Source organism: Mirounga angustirostris, unplaced genomic scaffold, assembly GCF_029215605.1.
Source record: "Mirounga angustirostris isolate CCGP_5_RB_7025 unplaced genomic scaffold, mMirAng1.0.hap1 SCAF_13, whole genome shotgun sequence".
NCBI classification, from domain to species: Eukaryota; Metazoa; Chordata; class Mammalia; order Carnivora; family Phocidae; genus Mirounga; species Mirounga angustirostris.
Window position 1 is genome coordinate 42,408,527 of NW_026991721.1, and position 27,989 is coordinate 42,436,515.

Below are 27,989 nucleotides of genomic sequence, written 5' to 3' on the forward strand. Positions count from 1 at the left end.
GAGAGGAGGATGCTGCACAGAGAAGGAACTTCAGAAACATGCATAGGGGTCCCTCTAAGTCTTTGACTGAAGACTAAGCTGCACACGTGCAGGACAAAACTCCACAGCCTTGGGAAATACAGCTACTTGGGAGCTAAGAGCTGAATGGAGATTGCAGAAGTCACACAATGCTGAAGATGTACGACTTCCAACCATCCACATTCGAGAGACCTTGCTGACCGTCCTGAGCATTCAACTGAGACCCTGGAAAAGTCACACTTTAGGAGTAAAAAACTTTTGCACTAGAGTAAGGGCTAGTCTAGACTTACCCTGACAAAGCTTAGAAAACAAGCCTTGAAAGTAAAACAAGTGGATATACCAGTAAATTAAACATCTGTCAGGTCAAAACTCCATACTCTTTAACCAACTGAGCCACCCAGGCGCCCTAAAACTCCATACTCTTTAAAAGAAGATAATAAATTCAGTTACTCACCAATGTCCATCATACAATCAAAAATTACTAACAAGTGCAGAAGCAGGAAAATATGATCTATAACCATGAGGAAAAAAAACAGTCAAAAGAAAGAGTTCCTGAAATGATGGGTAGGTTGGGATTACCATGTAAGGACTTTAAAACACTACTATTAAGTTCAAGGACTTAAAGGAAGAGATGGCCATGATGGGGTGAACAGATGAGGACTCTCATCAGAGAAAGAAACTTTTTTTTTTTTTTGATAGAGAGAGCATGCATGAGATGTGGGGGAGGGGCAGAGGGAGAGGGAGAGAGAGAACTTCAAGCAGGCTCCATGCCCAGAGTGGAGCCAGATGTGGAGCTTACTCTCATGACCCTGAGATCATGACCTGAGCTGAAATCAAGGGTTGGATGCTTAACCCACCGAGCCACCCAGGTATCCCAAGAAAGAAACTGTTTTAAAAACCCCCAAAATGGAAAATCTAGAACTCAAAAATATAATATCTGTATTAGGATATGGCAAAGAAAAAGGTCTATAAATGGAAAGACAGGGTAATAGAAATTCAAAATGAAGCACACAGAAAAACGATTAAAAAAAAAAATGAATGGGAGTCTCAGTGACCTTTGGAACAACAATAAGTTGTTTAACATAAGGGTTATGGAATCCTGGAAGGAGAGGATAGAGAGATTGAGTTATAAAAATATTTAAAGAAATAACACTGAAATTGCCCAAAACCTGATGAAGAATATCAACCTATGGCTCTAAGAAGCCCAATAAACTGCAGACAGGATAAAAACAAAGAAAATTATACTTATGCCACATCAAAATTAATTAATGATGAGTCTTAGAAGCAACCAGAGCTCAAAAGACACATTACAATCAGAAAAACAAAAATAAGAATGACTGCCGGCTTCAAAAACATGTCAAAAAAATGACACCGCTGAAGTTCTGAAAGAAATGAAAAAAACTGTCAACCTTGAATTCTATATCCTGCAAAAATATCCTTCAAAAATAAGGGTGAACTAAAACAGTTTTTTGATAAAGGCAAGCTGAGTGACATTATTACCAGCACACCTGCTATATATGAAATATTAAAGGACTCTGGCTGAAGGGAAATGAAAACAGATATAAACTCAGATCTCCATAAAGGAAAAAAAAGTGTTAGAGATGGTAAACACATGCATACACTCCAACTTTCATCTCTTTTTCACTAAGGACCTTCACCCTTAAAGTAAAGAGGTTCAAATTTCCTAATGCTGAATGAAAAAAATTTTCCTGTCAATGCTCTCTTCCCACAAAGACTATTTTTTGTCTTTCCTACACCTTCAGCCTTTTTGGGAAAGTTAAGCTCACTGTTTCCTCTCCCTGAATTATTTTCTCAGATCCTTTCAACCTGATACTGAACTCCCCACCTGAGCTCATTTACGCCACCCAGTCTTTGAACCTTTGACTTTTGCTCCCCTCTATTCCCACAGTTGAACAATTGCAGGGGCAATCAAAAGAAAATTACTGTCTGCTTTATTTCCCTTTTAAAAATAAAAGCATATTTTAAATTCAATAAAAGTCATCCTTTTTTTTTTTTTTAAGATTTATTTATTTATTTGAGAGAGCGAGAATGAGAGAGAGTACATGAGAGGGGGGAGGGTCAGAGGGAGAAGCAGGCTCCTTGCTGAGCAGGGAGCCCGATGTGGGACTCGATCCCGGGACTCCAGGATCATGACCTGAGCCGAAGGCAGTTGCTTAACCAACTGAGCCACCCAGGCGCCCTAAAAGTCATCCTTTCAAATGTATCATTTAGTGAGTTTTGACAAATGCATGCAATCATATAACCAATCACAATCAAGATATAAAATAGTTCTACTATCTAAAAAAAATTGCTTTGTGCCTCTTTGTAGTCAATCCCATTCCTCCATCCCCAGCCCTTGGCAACCTCTGGTTTGTTTTTGGTCCCTATAGTTTTGCCTGTTCTAGAATATAGTATAAATAACTCATACAGTAGGTAGCCCTTTGAGTCTGGCTTCTTTAACTTAGCATAATACATTTGAGATTCATCCATGCTGTTATATATATCAGTTTATCCTTACTTCAAATGTCTTAAAAGAAAAAGGAGATCTCCTACTGGTTTAAGGTCATTCTTACCCTCCTTTTTCCACCATTACTAGCTGTGTGACCTTGAATAAGCTACCTAAGTTTTTTAAGACTCAGTTTTCTTTTCTGTGCAACGGTAACAACAGTACCTACCTTCTAGGGTTGTTATGGGTGTCACGAAGGAAATCCATATAAAAATAGTACAGCTCCTGGTACATAATAAACATTCAATAAATGGTTACTTTTAATATTGATATTCCATTTCTCTAGGGAAGGTAGAGATCAGGAGAAAACTGGAACATGCACAGAGTCTGTCCATTAGGGTAAAGCAAGGTCTTAGAGGACAGCTAGATTTTCTAAGTAGTATGGTTAGTGTAGTGGTGGTTCCAGTAGCAGTCAGCATTGGGTGGGGGGGTGGGTGTAGAAACCCATTGGGTGGGTGGAGCTAGTGGTGGGAAAATAGCAGCAGAATGAGTCAGGTGAACAGACAGAAGTTCCCAGAACTTCTGTGAGTGTCCACCTCAAGTGTACTGTGCTTCTTTCCATTTACTGACTCAAGGCCTTCTCTGAAGCTCTGAAAGCCCCCTTGGCCAGCAAGCAAGCACCTGGAGTGCAGGTAAGATAGTGTTCCTGGAGACAATCTTAGCCTATGGAGGGGTGGGTGCTAGTGGACAATTCTGGAAGACATTCTGTACACTTTTCAGAGGTATACTGATGCCAATGACCTCAAAATACACTCTTAAGTCGATTCTTCCTTTTCTCTTGTCATTCTGCCCCAGTCCCTTCACTCCTGCTTCCTGGACCACCTTCTACATAAACCACCTGCACCAAAGGCCTTTCCTCAGGCTCTGCTTTTGGGGAAATTCAACATGGCTCATTCAACCAAGGTCATGTGTATGGCCCCAAAGACCCATAAAATCATAGTTGGGAGATTAGACAAGAGCCAGCTGGGGCTATTCTCCCTGTTTCTGGAAGCAGAGTAGTCTTATAGAATACAAATGATCCTTCAGTGCCCCTCCACCCAAAGCTATGGGTGTTGATCTGTTGTTATTGTCATCATAATTGTTGCCATTGTTATCACTGTAGATATCATCATTATTATAATCACTACCATTTATTGAGCACATACCCTGCAACAGGCACTTCATAGGCATTAGGTAACATCCTTCCATTCTCACAGTGGTCCTGCTAGGTGGGTCAGTTACCATCCCCATGTTACGGATGAGGTAACTGAGCTGCAAGTAAGTGATAGAGCTGAAATTCTGATCAGGTCTGTCAAACTTAGGCCATGTCCCTTCTACTCCAATGGAGTAGAAAGCCTAAGTCAAGTCCAGATTTAGTTAGGAGGTCATTCTGATGTCATGCATGGCTGTCACCAGAATCAGCTCTTGGGGTGGGGATACCAGGGGATAAGTAGGTGGTACCTGTCCAATGCCCCAGACAACAATGAAAGTAGTGGCTCTTGATGTTCATAAATTTCTGCCTTTTTTGAACTCAGTCTTCCCAGTCCAATTTTTCTGAACTTCTGACTCCTGATTTATTTGGATATCTCTAAAACCTAGCCAGTTATCTGATTCTCATCTCAGAGACAAAAAACATAATCTCAGAGCACCACCAAACTCCCATCCCTGTTGCTACTCTAGAGGCTGGTTACAGGTTTATTGTGTACTGACAAATAGCACTGCAGTTATATTTTTAGAAAGAGGGACTTTATTTAAAAGTGTCCTTCTAAGCTGACTTTTCTACATAAATATTGTTATATGTGGGAGAGAGGCTATATTTCTGGACAACTTCCAAATGTTTAATACACCATTAATACCTGAGTTTGAAGCCTCAGGGAAGGAACTGTAGTACTTTGGATGATAAATTCTAGCAATGTTCATCTAATTTAAAAAAATTTAGGAGCTCATATTTAAAAACTTAGCAGGAGCAGTAAATAACTGCTTTGTGTTTTAGAGTTCAACAAAAAGAATGGACTTCTCCCATCCCCATTAGTTCATTTGTAGGTTTGAATCTTAACTGTTGGCTAAACTCTGTAAATAAGTAAGTCAATGCTCTTCTGTGTTTGAAAGTTTTTATGCAGTAGATAGAAGAGGTAGTGAGAAATAGGAATTACTGAGCATATACTTGTACCAGGTGCTTTTGTGTGCTATTATCCAATCTACTTTTCAATCCAATTTCATTGATAAGGAAACAGGCTCTGAGAAAATCTGTAACTTGTCCATGGACACGCTGTCAGTGAGTGATTGAACCAGCATTTGGCTTGTGATTGCTTTGTCTTTGGGGAGTTTTTTGCACTGCCAGTGAGAGAGAAGATAGAGGTCCTGGGGGAAAGTTTGTTAAGCTAATAATAGAAGCAAAGCCTATTGAAACAAGTCTATATATAAGATAAAAGGGGAGTCAGGCTGGGGTAAAAAATTCCACCTCAAAATTTAAGGGAAAAGTGAAGACAGAACCCCAGCCTTTTTGGTGACTGTAGATGCAGAAATCTCAAACAAAGTATTAACAAACCCTATATCCAGTTAAGCCATACACAACCATGTAGAGTTTATTCCAAGAATACAAGGGTGGTTTAACAATCAAAATTCAATCAATGAAATTCATCACATGAACAGAAAAAAAGAAAAATTATATGTATCTCTTCATAGATACAGAACAAGTTTTGATTGCATTCAATACCCATTCATGATTAAAAAAAAAGACACTCAACAAACTAAGAATAGAATGGAGCTTTCCTTACCTGATTAAAAAATCTACAAAAAAGCCATAGCAAAAATCATACTTAAAGTGAGATATTAAAAGCTTTCCCCATAAGATTGGGAAGAAGGCAAGAATGCCCACTATTACCAGCTTTTAGCCAGTGAAATAAGGCAGTAAAGAGAAATAGAAGGCATAAGGACTGGAAGGGAATTGTTGGTAGAAGATATAATGGTGTATGTAAAAATTCCAAAATAATTTATATATAGGGGTATTAGCCCTGGGTGGCTCAGTTGGTTAAACATCTGCCTTCGGCTCGGGTCATGATCCCAGAGTCCTGTGATCAAGCCTCGCATCAGGCTCTCTGCTTAGCGGGGAGCCTGCTTCTCCCTCTGCCCCTCACCCCACTTGTGCTTGCTCTCTCTCTCAAATAAATAAATTTTTAAAAACAAGAAACAAAATAATTCATATATAAACTAATAGAATTAATAAGTACATTTAGCAAGGTCTCTGAATACTAAGTCAATATGTAAGAATCAATGTCATTTCTACATACCAGTGATTAAAAAAAATGAAATTTTAAAAAGCTATTACTTGCTAAGTATAAAATATATAGTATCTAAGAATAAATCCAGTGAAAAATTAATAAGACCTCTTCTCCATAGAAATCCATAAAGCATTATTGAGTGAAGTGTGAGTAAACCTAAATAAATGGAGTGATAGAATATATTTGTTGATTAGAAGAGTCAATAATGTAAAGTTGTCAAATCTCCCCTATTTTGTTCATAAGTTCAACATAATTTCAATAAAAATACTAGTGGGTTTTTTTTAAATGAAAATTGAGATCATGATCTTAAAATTTATGCAGAAATATAAAGGACTAAGAATAGTCAAAATAATCTTGAAGAAGAATAGAGAACTAATGTTCCCAGATGTAAAGGATAGACAAATAAACTAATGAAACAGAATGACAGAATACAGAGTCCAGAAATAGACCCACAGATATATAGTCACTTAATACATGACAAATGAAACACTAATGTAGAAGGGAAAGGATGGGCATCCTGATAAATGATTCTAGCAAAAAAAAAAAAAAGAAAGTATCTTGATCCCTACCTCACACCATACACAATTTCAATTACAGATCAATTCAGCACCTAGATATGGAGGGTAGAAGCAATAAAACTTTTAGAAGATAATATATAACTAAGTCTTTATAACTGTGGGGGAAGCAAAGATTTCTTAAGTGAGATACAAAAAGTGCTAACCATGAAGAAAAAAAGATCATTTGGATTATGTTAAAGCTAAAACCTTCTGTTCATCAGAAGACTGAAAAGGTAGACCACAGAACAGGAGAAGATATTTGGAATACATGTAATTGACTAAGGACTCATAACTAGAATATAAAAAGAACTGCTACAAGGAAAAGGCAGACAACTCCATAGAAAAAATGGTCAAAAGACTGAACAGTCACTTTAGATTTATGCAAATGGCCAAGAACAACTTAGTAGTCAAAACCAAAGAAATTCAAATTAAAATCACAATGTGATATCACTGCACACATACTAGGTAGGTAAAATGAAAAGACCAACAATGTCAAGTGTTGGCAAGGATGTAGATTACCAGATTTCTCTAGCTGTGGAAAACCGTTTAACAATCAGTTTACTAAAGCTGGGCTACATATCTTATGACCCAGCAATTCCACTCCTAGTATATAAAGAACAGAAATGTGTACATATATTTACCAGAACACATGCACGTGAATGTTTATACAGCACTATTCATAATAACCCCATGTTGGAAACTACCCAAATGTTCATCCATTATAGGATGGAAGAATTAAATGTGGTATATTCATGCAGTGAAATATTATACAGTTATGGGAAAGAACAAACCAAAATTATGCACAGTCACATGGATGAATCTCACAAACTATAAAGCTGAACAAAAGAAGCCAAATACAAAAGAGTACATGCTATAAAATTCCACTTATAAAAAGTTTAAAAACAGGCAAACTTGATCTATGATGGAAGTCATGATGGTGGCTGCCCTTTGTTGGGGAGCACTGACTGGAAGGGACAAAAGGAGGCTTCTGGAGTTGCTAATATGCATGTGTTCAAATGAATGGGAAAAGGTGAGCTGTACACTTAGGATGTACCCACTTTTCTGTATGTATGTACGTATGTATGCATGCTTCTATTAAAAGTTTGCTTTTAAAAAGGAAAATGTGAAGGTAGAAGCAGTGTTAGCTTTCTTTCCTTGTCTCTCAAGGCTCACTCTGGTCTACCCTAGGCTTGAGCTGCATTGTATTGGAATGAAAAATTTAATTCTCATGTAATGGGGATGGTGACAGGGAAATGACAGGGATGAGCTGTGAGCTTGTAAGAGGTAGAGGTGGGAGCTCAAAGCTTACCTCAGAACATTTTAAGGATCAGAGGTCAGGTGCTCTGGGCAGGAGCTCAGCCTGCATGGAGCCATTAGCCAGGAATTGCAAAGCTGGTATCTTTATTTTGGGATTTGATCTGTCAGGGAGGCAGCTTGGTAGAGAGAGAGCTTGGTTCCTCTTAATTCAACAAATACTTACTGGTCATGTGTTATGGGTCCTGGGGATTCTGAGCCAAACCAGACTATGGCCCTGCCCTGTCTTAGGACATTAGGGGGATCAGACATGTGAACAGGCAATTGCAACACAGCATGGAAGGTGTCAAGATAGGATAACCACGAGGCTGGAGCAGAAAAGAGGAGGGCTGCTAATCCAGCCTGGGGAATTGGAAGTCTTTCCAAGGCAGTGGGGTTTAAGCTCAGAACAAAAGAAGGGTGTGGGGGCTGGACGGAATGTTGCAAACACACAAAACGTCCAGTGCAAAGGCCCAGAGGTCACAATAAGCAGTGTGCCATCTGAGAAGATAAGATGGGTGTGGAGCCAAAACAACAACAACAACAACAACAACAACAACAAGTTACAGAGGGGCAAGAGATTAGGCTGGTCAGGTCTCAGTAAATTCAACACTGCCTAAGAATTAGCCTTTTAACTCAGGCTCACGTAATGAAATCCTGGATCTCCCCCTCCTGGGGCACGTGACCTTGGTCAAGTCTCTTCTGCTTTGGTAGTATCAGAACTTTCTTAGTTTTGCCTTGAGTATTAGCTTTCCTTCTGATGCTTTTAAAAATACATAAAGAGGTGACTTATTTTTCAAAGGCCTGCACATAGTAGGTAATATAGGAAAGTTGGTTGATAGATGGGTGCCCAGGGTTGACTGCTTCCTGTGTGTCCAGGGTTCTGTAGCAAAGGAGGACAGCATCTCAGCCTTATTATTTAGGAACACAAAAGTTGGCTCATACCCACGCCCACCACCATGTTCTGGCAGCTGAGAACACTGCAAAGGCAATAATCAGGATGGAAAATTCCCTTTCCAAGTTCTTGAAACCTGCAGCCCAAGGTGGCAGCTGGTGGCCTATTATTCCCTGGAGCTCTGGTGAAATGGAAGAGTTCTGCTTGTGCAATTCTAAGCAGGAAAAGTCTGTTTTCTCTTTTTTTTTTTTTTTTAAAGATTTTATTTATTTGACAGAGAGAGACACAGCGAGAGAGGGAACACAAGCAGGGGAAGTGGGGGAGGGAGAAGCAGGCCTCCCGCGGAGCAGGGAGCCCGATGCGGGGCTCGATCCCAGGACCCTCGGATCATGACCTGAGTCGAAGGCAGACGCTTAACGACTAAGCCACCCAGGCGCCCCAAGTCTGTTTTCTCTTGATGAAGAGGGATCGTTTATGATTAGAGGGCTATTTCCTTAGGTGTTTTTTTTTAACTTCTTAGAGATTAAATTATTGCAATAAAGGGGCAGCAGGAATTCCTCTGACTTGATAAGGTCTGGCTTCCTAGTTCTTCCTTGGAGGGAAATAAAGGGTTGAATAATTTATTCATTGCTTGAACAAATTTCAAGGGTGCTGCCAGAATCAAGGCCAGACCAGGCAGTGAGTTTAGAGAGGAGACAGAGACTGGTGGTGGGAGCTCCCGATATTTCGAAGAGACCAGGGACCCTGGGCATCAGGCCGGTATGGCTGCTCTAAGAGGCAGAATTCCAGGAGCAAGGGAAGGACTTCATCCTCATTGCCTACATAGGTCTCACTAGGGAACAAGGCAACCTTAAGGGCAAGGTCAGCCAGATGGTAGGCAGTTCCTAAATATCTATGGAATCAATGAATGCCTAAAGACGGAGATCCAATTATGAGAACTGGAGTTCAAGGCAAGAAGTGGATCACACAAAATGAATTATAATAGTAGCTAACAATTATATAACACTTAATATATGCCAGGCTCTTCTAAGCTCTTTACATACATTAATCCATTTCATGCTCACAAGAGTCCTGTGAAGTTAGTATTGTTACCATTCCTACTTTATGGATAAGAAAACTGAGGCACAGAGAGGTTAATGAAGGGGTGTGCCTACCATCTCATGGACAGTAAGTGGTGGAGGCAGGATTTAGTCTGGTTCCAGAGACTACACTTTTTACCTTTAGGTGTGACAGACTTGTTAGAATTGGGACAATGATGGGTTGCTTAACTCCTGCAAAATTCTTGGGAATTTTGGAAATTCACTGGTGCCGGAATGCTGGGGGGCTGCACTGAATCTGAAAACAGGGCTGAGGGTCTTCAGCAGGCTCACTTTCTAGGAGCTTTTGCCTGTAACTGCTCTTTGTTGTGAGTTATTCTTCAAGCATATACCCCCTAGTAGCTGTGATTAGCAAATCTAAGACTTCGGTCTGCCAGTTTTTTGCTTTTTTCCTCCCCACCTCCCCTCCCCCTATCCCTTGCAAGTTTGGGTGCATCAGCTACCAGGATGGGGAGCTGATTTCTCCCTTTGGCTGATGTAAGTCTCTGACTGACAACCTCTCAGTTGGTGCCTCTGGCATGGAAGTAGCAAGAGCCACTTTCCAAGTGTGTGTTCACAATCCAAATTGACATCACAATTCTATTAACTTGTTTCCATGCTCTTCGGTTGAAAATCCATATCACTTTGTCAACCTAAATAAGCATTTCAGAGAGTTAGGAGGTTGCTCTACTCAGGGTAGTCTAAGCAAGTACTAATGAAGAATAAGACCCATGTCAGTTGGGTTGAAGAGGCATTTTACTGCTTTACTTCCAACGTGAAACCCAAGAATCCTTGCAAATTGGGAGGATGTTTGGCAGGAATGCAGTGGCTGGCAGAAAACATGCAGCAATTTCAGTCATGACCATGAATACTCAGCCTTATTTGGCATAAACAATTCTTCGGGGTATATTTTCAACTCATTGTTTGGAAAACTTTAAGCACATAAACGCTGTTAGCTTCAATAGAGTTCTGTGCATATGATTCTGAGTAACCTTATTAAGATTTTTAGAACATATACATTCTCCCTTCCTATGATTGTCTTAAGTAGTTAAATACATTTTTTATTTTATTTATTTATTTTTAAAAGATTTTATTTATTTATTTGTCAGAGAGATAGAGAGAGAGCACAAGCAGGGGGAGAGGCAGGCAGAGGGAGAGGAAGAAGCAGGCTCCCCACTGAGCAGGGAGCCCGATGCGGGGCTCGATCCCAGACCCTGGGATCATGACCTGAGCCGAAGGCAGACGCTTAACCATCTGAGCCACCCAGGTGTCCCTAAATATATATTTTTAATGAAGAAGACTTTTGCAGTAAGCCCACTGAATAACATGTATTGAGCACTAACTCTAGATCAGACACTGTGTTGGAGCTGGGGACACGGTGATGGTCCCAACCAACTCCAATGCTTTCCTCCAGGGGTCTAGCATAAAACCATTATAGAAGGTGGGGAAAAAGCAAAGAGGACACAGGAGATAGAAGGTAAGGAAAAGGATCATATAGGAAGTTTGTCCAATGTTATCTCTAATATACATAGTACCATGAAGACGCTAATTATAATTGCCTGCCCCAAGGTTGAGGAGGATATGAGAGATTTTTCCAGATCTTATGGATTAAAGGAAGTAGATGCACTTAACTAGGGTAGATTTTTAGAGAGGGTCTAGATTCTGTCCGATGTGACATTTCCTTGATGTCATTACAGGGGATGGTGCAGACCCCAGGAGCCTTTGTGCTCAACAGCTAAGTGGTTTTCTTATCTTATCCCAGCTTTGCTTGTTCTCTAGTTGGGTGCTGCTCAGGTCCCTGTATACTTAGAGGCAAATCCCACCTAAGAATTTTTTATGTGCTTATAGGGGGAGGTGGGGAGAGGGGAGAGAAACCAAGTAAAACCAATTTTGCTCAACAGAAATCACAGAACATATAAATCTCAAACTCTGTTTACTTCCTTTAGCTTATTTACAAAAATACAAGTCAGTAAATACTAACTTGTAATCAAGATTAGCTGACTAGTTCCATGTGTTTGCCTGGCTGATTGTGAAATGTATGTTGTATTTGTTACTAAATTCCTTTCCGAGTTGGGAAAACTGTCACAAATGCAAACTCTATTTCCTCACTGCTGGTTGGACTATCCACAGTATGAGATCTTTTGTAAAGTATCTTTGCATTTTAAATTTGGGGCTACTCATCTTCATCTTATCGGGTATTCGTAAGGTTAGGGATGATAAAGTGTACCTGGAACTCAGCCCTGTCTCCACTGGGGCATGGAGAAAATTTAGGAGCCAGGTGGATACTTTAGGAAATTCTCACCAGCTGATGAAAGCCAATCAGATGAGAAGGTCTGTCCAAGATTTCAACATGAGATCAGAGCTAAATCCTTATTTAAAGGCTGAGAATGTGGGTGGGAATAATGACAAGGTTAGAAATAAGCACATTATAGCCACAGTTAAGACAGAACTTGCTGTGTATCTGGTATTAAGCAAACCAAACCAAAACAAAACAAAAAACCCACAGAAAACCCAAACAACAACAACAAAAAACAAAAAAAAACCACTTAGGAGTTACCTCATTCAAAACTGAAAATGACTGACACTTTGTGAACTTCCACTATATACCAAGCCTATTTTAAGAGTTGTAAGAATATTAACTCACCTACCCCTAGAATAATCCAGTGATGTAGATTTTGGTCTTACTACATAAAATCAGAGCTCAAAAGGTCAGCTGGTGTATTTTCCAAGGTCCTACAGCCAGTGAACAGAGGAGCTTAGATTTGAGCTCTGGCCCATTTTCGAAATAGTTTCATGAGGTAGGTGTTTTGATTATCCCTGCTTTACAAACAAGCCAACTGAGGCACAGAGAGGTACAGCAATTTTCATAAGGCTCTGTAAATGAGTGTCAGATGCAAGACTCCAAGTGGGATCTGACTTCCAAGTCCACGATGGTTCAGACTCTATGTGGTTTACATTGATTTTTAGCAGAGCACTCACCACTGGCCAATTTTGGGGGCAAGGGAAACCGGACTTACAGTTTCTCTCACCACAGAAATGCTCTTTCAAAAGGCTCTCACATTGTTCTGATATTTGGTGCTGAGGTTCACTATTCCCGCAAGAAACTGCTCTCTCCCACCTCCTGCTTTAGCTTATTTTTCTGGCTTTTAGTCTTCACATTAAAAGCAAGCCCTCTTTCACTTTCTTTTCTGACGAGCTCGCCTTCAGAATACAGATCAAAGTTTAAGAGGGAGGCAGAATTAGCCCAGGAGCTGGGGAACCACTCAGGTCTGCAGGCCAGAAATGTTTACCTAAAAATTCAGTCAATGGACCCAAGATGGAACCAGAGACTTGAAAAGCAAAGCCAAATGAATCCATGTCTGCTGCAGGAGGGACAGCCGGACAGATGGACAGCTCTCTTCAAAGGTTGCTTAGGGACCCGATAAACCTGAAAAGACTGTGCCCTGAATCTCAATGTGGGTGGGCGGATAAAGGAACATTATTCCTCTTCTTCCTCTTGGTTTTCCCAGGGTGTGCACAACAAAGCAAACGCAATTTGCATTCAATGACTGAAAGCCACTCACATCTGTAAACACTAACTGTCCCAGTCAGCAAAAGCCTCCAGAAAGCCTCTTAGCCCCATTCCGATGAGCCAGATGTGAAGAGAAAGCCTTCTGCTTTTCATTGTTCTTTCCACTTGAGCTGCAGGACCCTGGGACGCTCCATGTGCAGGGAAAACATGGCACGCATTGCTCTTAAATTGAACCAAGCTGATTATGTTAGAGAGAGTTTAATTAAACTCTTGCTGGCAGTTGTGAAAAGGTTTATCTTGCTCCCTAGCCTTTCTTCATGGGTTCCCTACAGGTAGCACACTCTTTTCCCTTCCAGTGGAAGGTCATTAGGATCACATGAATACGCAGAGACTGAAAGGTTCCAAGATGTTCTGGGGGGCATTTGACTCATAACTTTTAATTTAATCAATCAACTCAGTGTTCTAGTAAAGAGATTACAACCATCCTACTCCCTGATCCCAGGCAATCCGCTTTACTGCAGGGTCGCCCTTACTAATCCTTTTTACTAAAAATAAGGCAGGGCTGCTTGTGCTGTGATTTCCTATATCCTTTGTCCTGTTATGTGTTTGTTCTTTCACTCTGAAATTTAACTGAGGCTAGGAAAATGCTGCAAGTATTTCTTTGTACTCATGCTTCACTTCCAGCCCCAAACAGGAGAGTTCTTGCAAACTGGGGAGGGCCGTCTGCCAGGACTGTAGTGCCTGGCACAGACCTTTGCAGAAACTCCACTCATGATTATAAATAGTTGCCCTTTCTCAGCAGAAACAATTCTTGAGGGTAGATCTTTCAACTCGTTGTTTGGAAAACTTAAGTGCATAAATGCCATTAGCTATAGCTGAGTATTGTGTGCAAATTCCTGGGTAACCATACATAATGCTGTGGTTTAATGGACTTTATACAGTCCCTCCTCTTCAGTTTCATAAAGACTTTTTGGAGTTTAGGATATTCTCATGCAAAGGGAAAATCAAGTCTTTATTATTAAAGTATGCGTTTCTTGGAGTCGCTGCGCAGGTTCTGGCAAACAAGTCTGAAGGAAATACTGCAGGAAAAATGCATGGGTTGGTGTCATACTTAAATGTGAATCACATCCATTTTGCCAGGGGAACTGGTAGCATTAGAACTTACATAATAACTAATCCATGACTTGCCAATGAATCCAATACTTCTTCCTCCTCAAATCAGTTCCAAACAGGTGGCCGTTTAAGCTGCATGAATGAGAGGCACTAACCATGTGCTCTTTGAACTGCCAGCCGGCAGGAGTAAATGGCAAATAAGTCATCAATAAATTAATTTACCCCTATTGGTGGTAATGAGACTTTACCTTGATAGATACAAGGACAGTAATACTTTATATATCATACTAAATGGTCAGTCCAGCGAAGGCGTATCTTATTTAAGAAAGGGTATGCTTGAGAACTAGTTTGTGGACCTCCAGGAGGGAGGCAGCACGAGAGGCTGGAACCTTCCAATTTCAAGTCCCATTTAAATGCCAATAAAATCGTCTGAGGCAAAGGTTTCATTTTTTTTTTTTTAAGATTTTATTTATTTATTTGGCAGAGAGAGACACAGCAAGAGAGGGAACACAAGCAGGGGGAGCAGGAGAGGGAGAAGAAGGCTTCCTGCTGAGCAGGGAGCCCGATGCGGGGCTTGATCCCAGGACCCTGGGATCATGACCTGAGCCGAAGGCAAACGCTTAACGACTGAGCCACCCAGGCACCCCTGAGGCAAAGGTTTCAGAGATAGCAGTCATAATCATCACATGAGGAAAAAACGAGTAAAAGGGGGAGAAAAGATTTTGAACTATTAAAAATGTTCGGCAGAATGAGAGAAGAACTCTGAATTAAGAAGCTGGGTGCAGGATGAGGTGTGAGGGGGAAGCAATAAGCCATGGAATGAAACAAAAATAAAAACAGAAGTTAGAGAAGAGTCGCAATGTATTTTTAAAATATACCTATTTCAGGAGAACTCATTATGGGAGGAAGGAGTGGGTAGGCGCCAACAATGAGAACATGAGTCCAATGTGGGACCGGATGCTATAGGAAACTTACCAGAGAAAGAGAAATGAACTAGGGGAAAACATGCAGAGCACAGAGAGAGATAGGAAAAGATGTGAAAGAAGATGGGTCTGGGGAACGGAGCATCCTGACCGAGCACGGAGTTCCTGAGGAAACAGAAGGAATAAACAGGAATGAACTGACACGCTGCCGGCACACCGGAGATGCTCTGAATAGATCTATGGAATGACTGGACAAACAATAAAGAACAACAACAACAAATCAAAGATTAGGAAAAAAAAATGACCTCGAAGAATAATGTCACCACTAATAAAATAGCTGAAGGTATACATAAAGCCCTTTTTAAGATCTCATTTAGAATAGCGGGTGTCATCAAATATTTTAACTGCAGGAGAAGAAGAAAGCACTCTGTGCGGAGGTAGGTTATAGATTTCATGTAAAGGAATATAAATCATAAGTGAATAAGGACTAGGTTTTTTTTTTTTTTTTCACTATAATGGAAAACCATGGATAAACCATAGTCAGAGTAAAAAACTGTATAATTTGGGCTTTTACCCAGTTGAGTTGCTAGCCAAATGCAAAGACTCACACAGAATTTCAGTCTTAAGAAGTTCAATCACCCACTAATGGGCAAGTGTTGGATTCCAAGTTTATTTCAAAAAGAAATCTGATCTTAAAAAGACCTGAAAAAAAAAATGATGTTGTTAAAAATAGTAAAAAATCCTGAATCAGTACATCTTTATTGAGGAGGTAAGTAAATAAGAACAATAACAGAGAAGAATTGATGGGAGTTGGGAATGAGGAGAATTGTTAAAAGTAGATAAAAAGAAATGAACTGAGTAGTAAGTGAAGTCAATGGAGAATGGAAGTAAGAAAAGGGTTGAGAAAAACAAAAACCAGCAAAGGTTTCTCATAAGAGTGAATCAAAAGATGCTATGCTAATAATATAGGAGTATACTGATAAAATAGAAGTAAAACCTTGTTGTATGTTTTAAATTGATAGCTAATTGACTTAAAAGAAGATTGTTGCCAAACGAAATAAAAATAAGCAAAACCAAAACCAAATACATGCTCGTTGCCTATGTAATACCAAAGAAAATCTAGAAACAAGAAAACAAATTAACAATAACAACAGAGAGGTAAAAAGTAGAATGGCAGAACATAAACTGCATAGGACTGAGGTTAAAGTAAGTGTAAGTTTAAATAATCACGTTGAGAAACAAAACAAAACAGAACAAATAAAAAAACTGAAACAAAAAAAAAAAAGAAAGAAAAACACAAAAGCCCTTCCAATTGGATGAATGCAATAGTTTATTGGAAAATCTTTAAAAGGCATAGACAGTCTAAAAATAAGAAAAAATAAATTTAAAAAAACACTTAAAAGGGAAATTAATTAAAGGGAAGAAAAAGCAGGTGAGTTTTCAGACACGATTGAATTTAAGGCAAAAGTTATTAAAACCAGCTAATTATGTTAATTATGCGATGTTGAAAGTCAGAGTTAATCACGATGATATAATGATATGATGCTATAGGTTCCAAAGACATAGTGACAAATGGAAAACAATCTGTTAAAGCTCAAGGAGAAATGATAAGTACACAGTTTTAGATCAAGGTGTTAGTACCCCATTATCAGAACATGAAAAATCAAGAAGAAATGATCAAGTAATAGAGCCTGAATAAACATAATTAAACTTACCATCATATAGCAGTAAGTATAGATACTGCCAAGAATTAAATGGATTGAACACCATAAATAAAAAACCCTGCAAGTTTATTGTTGGTTCCTGATGAGATCGTGAATTAGCACTCACGCCTCACTCCTCTGAGTTCAACCCCGGAGACTTCAGAAACACAGACCCATGGAACTACCAGAGACACGGAAATACACGGGAGATCAAAGACTCTCCTCGAAAATAACCAACATGAGTGTGTATTTGGGTCGAGGGGTGGTAGACAACAAAGGAATCTGAGAACACGCTAACGTTCTTGTTTTGTTCAGAGGAAGACCAATACTGAAATGTTTATGAAATCAATACAGATAAATCAACCTAAGTGTGTGTTTTAAATTAGAGGCAACCACCACAAGAACAACAACATGAATCAAATAATGTCTAAACCAGCAGAAGAAAACTTAATGCAGGCAATGGAAAGAATAGAAGTGGTTAAAAAAAAAAAAAAACAAAAAGAAATTACAATCAGCAAATATAAAATAAGATGGCAGAAAGATTAGAATATGACAGTCGTCCTATGTGGGGTACATGGAATGTAACAAAAAGCAAATAAAGCCAGAGGGGCCCCGAATGGACCAAGGATGCTCGTGTGCCATAAAGTAAATAACATATCCCTCAGCACCTGCGTGGAATAAGGGAAAAGGCTTTCTCGAGTAAACAGATAGGAGGTCATGAAAAACCAAACAAAGCAAATTCTGTAAATACACAAAAGCAGAAATGTTCTATTACATACTCTCTTCACCAAAACAAAATAAAGAAACTTCCATGAAAAAGCCATCTACAAAGAAGCCCAACTAGCACATGGAGACAAAACAGAACTGCTCTGTCTTTGTCTGGTCTCCAGGCTGAGCAAAACGGGTCCCCCCTCAGAATTTAGAACCCCGAGTTTGAAATTTGACATTGCTCCACTGTGGTGTAGCTCTTGTGTTGTTCTAAAAAGGTCTGATTCTTTGTTGCCTGTTTTTCTGGATGCTTTTTGGGTTGTCCCCCGATCCCCATTACTCTAAAGTTTCACGATGGTAGGCTTTTTTCATCCATTGTGCTGAACGCCTGGTTCCTGAGGCTATTCCTGTGATCTGTGCAAGCAGTTGGCTTGGCTGTTATGCACTCCCCCTCTCTACAGGTACGGAGGATTCTTCCTTCTTTGCTCTGCTGAGAGTTGCCACCTCTCCAGCTCCCCAGATTTTGCCAATATCTCTGGTAGGGTGTGGTCTTCTTTCCTTTTTTCTTGTCTTTGTGAGTTTATTTTTTATTCATCTAGTGCTGTCTTTATGCGGTTGGAGGAAAGATCAGAAATTAATGTTTGCATTCAACCTGCCATGTTGAACTGGAAGACCAGATTAACTGACTCTCCTTCCCCATCCCGGTGCATAACACAGAGAGTTGTTGCCGCAAGACTTCCCAGAGAAATGGAGAGAAGAGAGGAGAAAAAGGGGGAAATCCTTTTTCTTTTAATCCGTCTTTCACTAAAACTGTGTATTGTGACGCATGTACTTGGTACCAAACTCTAATTCCCGGTGACATCTCTATTCATACACAGCCTGGCGGTGGCACCACTGGGGGGCGCTGATGGGCACAATTACTCAGCCTGGAGAGGGATTGCCCTGTGATGGTGGGAAGGAGTGGGATTATTGTTTATTGAATGTTTCACTTTGTTTCTGAAGTTAGATGGAGAGAAGAGGCCTATAGTCCACCTGTGACTCATGACTGTTCTAGGCACTGGGCTGCGGAAACCCACATATTTTCTTATCACAAATGGGAAGAAAGTGAGCAAGCTAAATATTATACAGCTAACAAATCTTCCAAAAGTAATTTAGGGATTTAATGCAATCCCATTTAAAATTCTGACAGGATCCTTTACAGAATTTGATAAAATGATTTCATGATCACTTGCAAAAATAGAGAGACAATAATATTGAGGAATATTTTAAGAAGCAAGAGTACTTGTCAGCTCATGCTTTTCTCTGTAACTCCTCTGCATCCAATCCAAGACAGAATCTACCTCTGAAAGATATCTCCAGTCCATCCATTCACCCCATCACCACATTATTGCCTTAGTCTGAGCTAGCACCATCACCGTAATATCCTCCTCACCTACCTTCCCAATTAACTGCAAGCACCATCCAATCTGCTCCCCACTTAGCAGCCATATAAGGTCCTCTTTCTCCTGCCCCAACCTCTTCAGTGGCTTCCCATTGTTCATCTCCCTCCACCCTTTTCCTTGCTCATTTTGTAACTGCTTCTCATTCATTCATTCCACACTATTTATTTACAGGCTTTCAGTGGGCCAGACAATGAGCTAGACCCTGAGGAGATAATGAGCAAAATCAGACTTGATTCTTGTCAATGCCATAGGGGTTTTAAAGGCAAACACAATAAGCACAAAAAAAAGATTCAAATATGTTAGTCATTAAATCAATGACAATTTAAAATAATGAGTTAATTTTTTATAACCGTTAATTGGCAAAACTCAAACAGAAAATGTTAAGTTAAATGCTGAGGAGGCTGGGAGAAAGAGATCTATGTATTCATTATTGGTCACATGGTAAATTGATACAAATATTTTGGAGAAGAATCTGGCAAAATGTCTTAAGAGCCCATAAAAAGTGCGTATCCTTTGATCGGGCTGTCTTGCTCTTGGGAAATTATTTCAAGGAAATGATTCAAAGGAAGGACAAAAGATGGAAGAAGACTTTACTGTAAAGTTTTTTTATTGTGGGGTGCCCAGGTGGCTCAGTCGGTTAAGTGGCCAACTCTTGATTTTGGCTCAGGTCATGATGTCAGGGTCCTGGGATCAAGCCCCTTTGTCAGGCTCCATGCTCAGTGGGGAGTCTGCTTGAGGATTCTCTCTCCCCCTCCCCCTGCTCTCTCTCTCAAATAAACAAATCTTTAAAAAAAAAAAAGCTTTTTTGTTGTAGTGCTTTTCTATGTTAGCAAAAGACCTGACATCACTTAGATGTTCAATAAAAGAACAGTTAGATAAGCGTTTTATTTTTTTTTATTTTTTATTTTTTTGATAAGCGTTTTAGAGCAAGGTGATGTAACAAATTACGACTATGGAAACAAAACCAAAGGCACGATGTAGAATGCAATGTTTCCAAATGTGCAACTCTCTAAGTGGATGAACATATGAAGAAATGAGAGTTGTTGCCAAGGGTTAGAGTGGTGGTCTTTTATGTGATTAGATTTAATAACTAATAATTTTTAAATAACATGACCCAATGGAAAAGATGGCTGAGTTTCATTGTAAAAGTAACTTTGATTCTACAGAGTGTATTTCCCAGTGGCCATGTTTATATTTTAGGCAATGCGTCATCAGATGAAACAAAAATAATGGGCTCCTGGAAAAAATGTTCTTTTCATCAATACGTATTTGTTAAACAGTGTTAAAACTGATACCATATCAAAAATGGGGAGTGTTGTGCAGTTTACATCGTCAAGGGACATTACAGAATCTCTACAGGGTGGAGGCATTTGTCAAAAACCTAGGAGCCTGGGGCGCCTGGGTGACTCAGATGGTTAAGTGTTTGCCTTCGGTTCAGGTCATGATCTCCAGGTCCTGCGATCCCTGCTCAGCGGGGAGTCTGCTTCTCCCTCTCCCTCTGCCCCTGCTCCCCCTGCCTCGTGCTCGCTCTCTCTCTCAAATGAATAAATAAAATCTTAAACAAACACACAAACCTAGGAACTGTGTTCAGAGCAAGTGAGCAAAGTGACTCAGCATGTTAGGCAACTCCCAATCCCCTGGCAAAGACAGAGCCTGTCTCCAAACCCTGGGAGACATGCCTGGCCACCATGTCCTGTAAAGGACACAAGCTCCTGGATGGCTTCTGGACGCTGAAGACTGCAGAGGACAGACACTGGGGGGCTTGCTTGCACTTCTCCTAACACTTCAGGGTTCTGGAACTCTGTTCAGGCTCAGTGAATCCAGACTTTCTCTTTCTGACTTCTAAGTTAGGATCTCTAGAGGGGAGGTCTTTGTACAGTGGGGCAAAGCTGTTCAGAATTTAGTATCGGCTGAGTCCACATGGGTACAGCAGATGCTTAAAAGATGCTTTGTGTATGAGACATTGAATTTCACTGCAGAGGAGAGAAGACAGCCTTGTGACAGCACCCAGAAGAAGGCAAAAGGGAATCAAGAGATCTGAGCTTTGATTTTGTTTCTGAAACTCTCTGGCTATATGATCTGAGCCCTTAACTTTGTGCTTCAGGTTTTTTTCACTTATAAAATTAGGAGGTAAAACTTGCAAGACCCAGCCTTAAAATGGATTTCGAAACTACCCAGTTGGGGGTGTTTTAAAAGGATTTCACTACTTCCAGATGGGCAGCAGAGGTTTATGGCATTACAATGGCGAGGGGATGTCAGCCTGGGCCATCACCTCGTCTTCCTGATTTCACCACACCTAGCCTCTCCCAGGGAGGGGGCTGTCGTGGATGCAGAGTCCTCTGTTCTCTAAGAAAGGGAACCCCAGAAACAGCATTTGGGACCAACCGTCTTGTACAGTGGTTGAGAAGAGCCACCTGTCGATGTGGCCCCCACAAGCAAGGACTGAAGGCACAAGGGCGTTGCCCAATCCTCTTGTAGAGCCCAATACAAATTCTCCAGGGCAAGTCACCCAAAGAGAACTGAAGGACAGACACCTTAGGGTGCTATCCTATCCTACGGCAGAAGTTCTCCAAGTGCGGTCTACAGACCTCTGGAGACCCTGAGGCCCTTGCAGGGGGTCTGTGAGGTGAAAACTATTTTCACAATAATACTGAGACATTTGCCACATGTTGGCCTTCACCCTGATGGTGCTAAAGCGTGAACCCGCTGTCACTTAGCGCCCATCCAAGCAGTGGCCTCGAAGGTTGTCAGCAGTCACTGCCAGGAGCCGCAGGAAACAATGCAAAGAGTCAGCTTCACTTTAGAATGTTTTTGATGAAACAATAAAAATTATTAATGTTTTGTATTAGTCTCTGCACGTCTGAGTACACATTTTTCTCCCATTCTGTGTGACTAACTGGGGAACATGCATGAAACACTTCTGTATATACTCAGATATGATGATTGTCTTGAGTAAATGCTCTTACAAGCTGGACTGGACACTTTTATTTTCATAAACATCATTTTTACTTGAAAGAACCAATGACAGACAAATTATGGCTATTCCGACTGGAGAATGTGGTAGACGTTTTCTCAAAAATGAAGTGAGCTTGTCATTTCAAGGAAAACAACAAGACAGGATGCGTTGCCAATGACGAAATTCAAACTTTCAAGCAAAACTTAGAATTTTGGAAAACTTGAATCTGTCACTATGAATCTGGTAGCTTTCTAATGCTTAAACATGTTTCTAATGAGAATGGAAGCAATATTAATGAATGTGATTTTTTTTTTTTTAAGATTTTATTCATTTATTTGCGAGAGAGAAAATGAGAGACAGAGCATGAGAGGGAGGAGGGTCAGAGGGAGAAGCAGACTCTGCCGAGCAGGGAGCCCGATGCGGGACTCGATCCCGGGACTCCAGGATCATGACCTGAGCTGAAGGCAGTCGCTTAACCAACTGAGCCACCCAGGCGCCCCAATGAATGTGATTTTTGATGTCTCAACATCTGGACCATCTGCATAACTTGGTAAACCAGTATGTTCCAAATGACCAATGTATGATGTCACAAAATCATTTATTTGTAAAAGATTCATTCAAAGTGCAAAGTAAAGCAATGCATTTTAATGTAACAGAGTACACGTTTAATGCTACGGTTTCATGTTCTACACTGTAATTATCCTTTAAGGAACCACCCTTTGGGGATGCCTTGGTGGCTCGGTCAGTTAAGCGGCTGCCTTCGGCTCAGGTCATGATCCCAGGGTCCTGGGATGGAGCCCCGCATCAGTTCCCTGCCCAGTGGGGAGCCTGCTTCTCCCTCTCCCTCTGTCTGTTTGTGCTCTCTGCTCTCTCTCTCTCTCAAATAAATAAATAAAATCTTAAAAAAAAAAAGAAACTACCCTTTGTAGAGTTTTGGTATAGTATCAAAGAAGATTATCTGTAATTAATGAAAAAGTTACTAAAATATTCTTCCTTTTTCCAGTTACATATCTGTGTGAGATAGAATTTCTTTATATACTTCAACCAAAAAAACATACCACAACAGGTTGAATGCAGAGGCAAATAGGAAAATCTAGGTGTCTTCTAATTAAGTCAGATATTAAAGAGATTTGCAAAAATGTAAAACAATGATGCTCTTTCACTAAATTTCTTTTGTTTTAGACAATATAATTATTTTCATAAAATATGTTAACATGTAATGGGTTTATTATTGCTAATTCATTATATGTTACTTTTTAAATTAATTAATAAGTAATATTTTAAAACTTCTGTTTTAATTTTTGATATGTTGAATTTTGATAGACACAACTCATATAAGCAAAAGGATGTTTCAGTTCTCAATAATTTTTAAGCATCTTGAAATTAAAAAGCTTGAGAATTGCTGCTCTGAGCTCCTTGTGGACAAAGTGGTATTTGGGATGAGCAATAATAAAGGCGAGAGGGACCTGACATTTATCAGTTTGCACTATGGTTGGGAAGCATCATGACTTAATTGGGCTTCATGGCAATGGTTGGTTATCAAGACAAGATCATCCCTGGAGCAGCGAAAGGAAAGTCATCTATTACTTAAGATTAGTAGAAATCACTTCTGCCAGCATCGAATTTTCAAAGTCCTTCTTAGACCCTCTCTGTGTCCTTCCCATTGGCTCCAATCCTCTGACCCCTCTCCCTCTAAGGAAGGTCTGGCCTACAATTCCTCATCAGTATTGGCCATGGTGACTAGATGCGAGCTAGAAATCTGCTTCCCAGGTCTCAGCGAATACTACTCTGAATTCAACAATCAGTACCTAATACTTGGGAAGGCACCAAGCACTTCCAAGGCACTAAGAATGAAAGATGAGTGTGTCATGGCTTTTGTTCTAGAGGACTGCTCTGCCTGATAGAGAAGAAAGACTCCTTAAGAAATAATTACAGTCCGATGTGATAAACGCTCCTCTGTACATAGTGACCAGATTTTTCCAACCCCAAAATAAGATACACTGACATCTGACAAAGGAACAATCCTGGGGGAGCTAGAGCACATGTCTGTTTTATTAAGAAACTCCCAACAACTCCACAGAAATTCTGAATAGATTTGTACTTGATTTGGCCCAAAGACCCAGAAACAATGGTCTGTACTTTTTTTTTTTTCCCCCAAATTCTGGGGAATAACAGTGTCACAACAGAACAGCACAAGAAGCTCCTTAGGATTACGAAAGATGAGTAATGGGCCCCTAACATTTTATTTCCTCTGGGTTAGTGGACTGGAGGCACTGGAGGAAATTTTTTTCCATCATCCTTGTTCCAAGTGGTTTCTTCCTCCCCAGGAAGAGAGTCCAACTTTGTTCACACAGGTCTCCCACACCAGCTGAAGCAGATCAAGCTGAATCCCAGAGTGAGAAGAATGAACTAGGAAGAAGCTTCTAAGATCCCAAGTCTTGATTACATGTGGGTAAAATTAAATAATCTTGATCTGCCAAGTCCCTGCTGGGTGGGCTGCCTGGGGACTATGGAGGCTCTGGTCTGGACCAGGTCTTCTTAAGTCCCAACTGCGTACCCTTTGCTCCCCCTTTTTAGGGGTTGACCCAAATCCCTCTTTTTAATCTCTTTCTCCCAGTTCCACTTGTCTTTCCCAGCTGTGGCAACTCAAAAGTGAAATGTATAAGAATAAAACAGACAACGAACAGAAAAATCGTGCTCAGTGCCCCACACCAACAGCCTGCCACCCACAGTTAGAGAGAATGAGCGTCACTGGGTCTTAAAGGCAGTCCAAGGAGCCTGACAAATCCCTTTTCAAATCTTGGATCCACTATTAACTTACATCTGACTAGGGGCAAATCATGACATCTCTCTGATATTCAGTGAGCTCATCCACAAACACAGGTTATTCTGAGGATTAAATGACATAACATATGTACAAATGCTTGGCACATGGTAGGTCCACTACTCATCATTAGAATTTTCACATTTTTGTGTGTGATTATTCAGTAAGTGCCTGTCTCCCCACAAATCTCTGAGTTGTATGAGAATATGGGTTGTGTCTTTTTTTGTTCACTATTATATCGCTAGAGCTTAGCATGGTGCCTGGCACATGCTAGGTATTTGTTGAGATGATCATATGCTAAAAGGGAGTTGGTAGGGTCCTGATTAAGGATCTTCTCCAAAATAGCAAGTTTGGGGCCTCTTAATAACTCCTATGGATTGGTATTGGCTGTCTGGAGCATGGTGTCATGAAGGATTGTAAGGTGGTATCTGGAATCCGTAGGGAAAGTGTGTGCAGATAGATTACCAGCATTATGATTGAGGATGTTGAATGTTTGTTGACCTTAATCTGTGGAGTCAAGAGCAGGTCCTTCTTGCCAGCTATTTCCAGCACAGATAGATCTATTGTGTAATTCATGGATAGAGCCTCTTTAGGGGGACTGAGGTTACCAAATGCTTGACCCGAAGATAAGCAGCATGACCTTCGAAATATTTTTTTAAATCACAGATTAGAACAATGCTATGCAATGAAAGCTCAAAGCATACCAGTATTATATCTGCTAATCTTGATGAATTCACTTTCTGGGAATGTGTATTTCATGAGTCAGCTGGTAAAAGCCAATAGACCCGACATACTTCGGCTGGTTTACCCCACAACCAGACAACTTCACTGCACGCCTTCCCCCAATCCACGAGGTGTCTACTCTACTCACGAGGGTAATCCTTTGGGTGCGTCTTCTCGGACCAATTCCCATAAAATGTGAGTCTGTACTTGGCAGTTCCACAGGCACAGCAGTCTAAGATTGGTTTGTCAGTTACCCCGTCAAACATGGAATCTGAAACAGTCAGGGAAATCACTAAGTTAGGAAACAAATGTGGGTCACTTATAAGGCAGCACCCTCTTGGTCTTATCCTGTCCTTAAGGCTTGGGAAAAGAAGATGACGTGCAGTTTTCATCGACTAACAACACCCAGAACCAGGTCAGTACTCGGGCTATAAAGGATTTTTATATAACTCTAAGTATGGTAATTATATTCTGCAAATAAAAAAGACTCAGAACTTTTTGCTCTAACAATGTGAGGAGACCTGTGAGACCAATAAGGCTGAATATTTAGGAAACCAGGGATAAAATTTCCTGTTATCCTTTTTTCCCACAATAGGACTTTCCCACTAAATTTTAAGAGGAATATGCATGTGTGTGTTTTCTCTAAGAAATGTTCTCTGGGGCTGAATTGCCAGGACCAGAAGGAACAGCTTTGCAGAGGAGCAGTGAGAACAAGTAGACAGACATGAAGGACTGCTGAAAACTATTGTAAAAAATGCATATATAGTCACATCCCTTCTTATCAAGCTTTCAGAGACTTGGGAGGGGTGAGGGTTTAGGACGATGTTGGTAAGTTCAGGTTTACTTCTGAGCACAGCAGCAGCCAGGAAAAACTTAACAAGATTCCTTCTCTGTCCCCATTTTTATCTGTGAATAGCTGATAAGTGAGGAAAGAGAGATTACATGAATAAATTCAGTATTTCCGATTGTCAAGCTCACATCCCTAACTGCATTGTTGCTTTCAGTCTGTTCTGCTTCCTGCAAGACCAAACAGAGGCTTACAGATGCAACTTGCTTCAGCTACTTTTTCTTTGGTTTCTCCAGTGGTATTAACATAAAGGTTCTTTTTTTTTTTTTTTGGCAAGTTGGACATTTATTCTTAAATATTATATAAAGAGCAGTGACAGTATAAAAATCTTTTTGAGTGTCAGGAAGAGCATTTAAAAGTCTTCCTTGTGGAATTCACTGGGTACCTTTGGTCTGAACATGCAAAATCAGTGATGGATAGAAGAAGTGAATTCTGCACTCTAGGATGGAGCAAAAGTATGAAAGATGGTAATAATAACAACATTGTATAGAGTCCTTGTAGGTGCTGATCTCTTTCCATGCACAGTCTCATTTAATCCTAGCAACCGTAGGAGGTAAGTACTTTAGTTAATACCATTTTGCAGATCAGTAAACTGAGGCAATTAGGTAACCAGTGCAAGGTCACAGGGTTAGTAGGTTTGCAGGCAGAACTGGAACTCAGGCCTTTTTGAGTCCAGAGTCCAGGTTCTTAATCTTTGTGCTGTATCACTCCAGGAAGGACCTTCTGCTGGATAGGTCTGCATAAACACCAATGAGAGTAATTTTTGTGTGTGTATTTCTCTATGCTTTTTCAAGTGAAGGCTGGTGCATCTAAAATATGGCCTCCCTATATAGCTCCAGGGTTTCTAAACAGCACCAAAGAAGAGGTCTGAAACCACCCAAAATAGAAATCATTGTTTGGCTATTTTTTTTTTCTACACTTGGAAGAGGCCCGCGCATTGTCTGTGCTTAGGAGCAGGCTCTCCGTTGCTTAATGCACATGAAACCCAGGTACCATTCCTGTGTAAGCCACTTTGATAGTTAAAGGACAAGCCCTATTGAATATATTTCAGGAAAGGTAGCGTAAATTAGGAACTCTTAAAGATTTTTTTCCTTTTACATTTCCATTATTATTATTATGATCAACTATGTTATAAAAGAACTAAATTAGTTTTGAAAAAGGGATTCCAAGCTGAGAGATACATGGAGAGGTTTCAATTGTAGCTCCCAGGTGCCATTTGATGACAGAGCAATCTCTCAAAAAACCAAAATAAGGCAAATTGGTAGCTTTACCTTCTCAAAAGGGCTTTCAGATATGGGTAGTAAACTTAAAGATATATTCAGGAGTTCAGGGGAATACACTTACAATAAACCTTTTGGAATTCCAAAGGAAAATTAGCTTCCATTTAAAAAAATAAGGCTCTAAGTTTGAAACTAAAAACAGACCTACTGTTCCCTTTGAGGAAAAGCCTATTGAAAAGGAACCAGGTTTTTAAAGGGTGATGATGACCAGAGGTAACTCACCCCTCTTCTGCTAACCGCAGCAGGGCCTGCCCAATATGGGGGACTTCCAGCCGTGCTGATCCCCTAGCTGCCCCCTCTCTCATTTCTACTCTCCATCCATTAGCTTCTTCCTTTTCAGCTCTCCCCTTAGTC

General features: G+C 40.3%; 1 protein-coding gene across 1 annotated transcript in view; it reads right to left on the reverse strand.

Moving 5' to 3' along the window:
- The window catches only part of SPON1 (spondin 1), a 244,851-nt gene that overhangs the window by 117,447 nt on the left and 99,415 nt on the right, over positions 1–27,989 (reverse strand). The window contains exon 5 of the mRNA XM_045894085.3: positions 25,657–25,779. Within this exon, the coding sequence (XP_045750041.1) occupies positions 25,657–25,779 (123 nt within the window). The remainder of the gene's footprint in view (positions 1–25,656; positions 25,780–27,989) is intronic.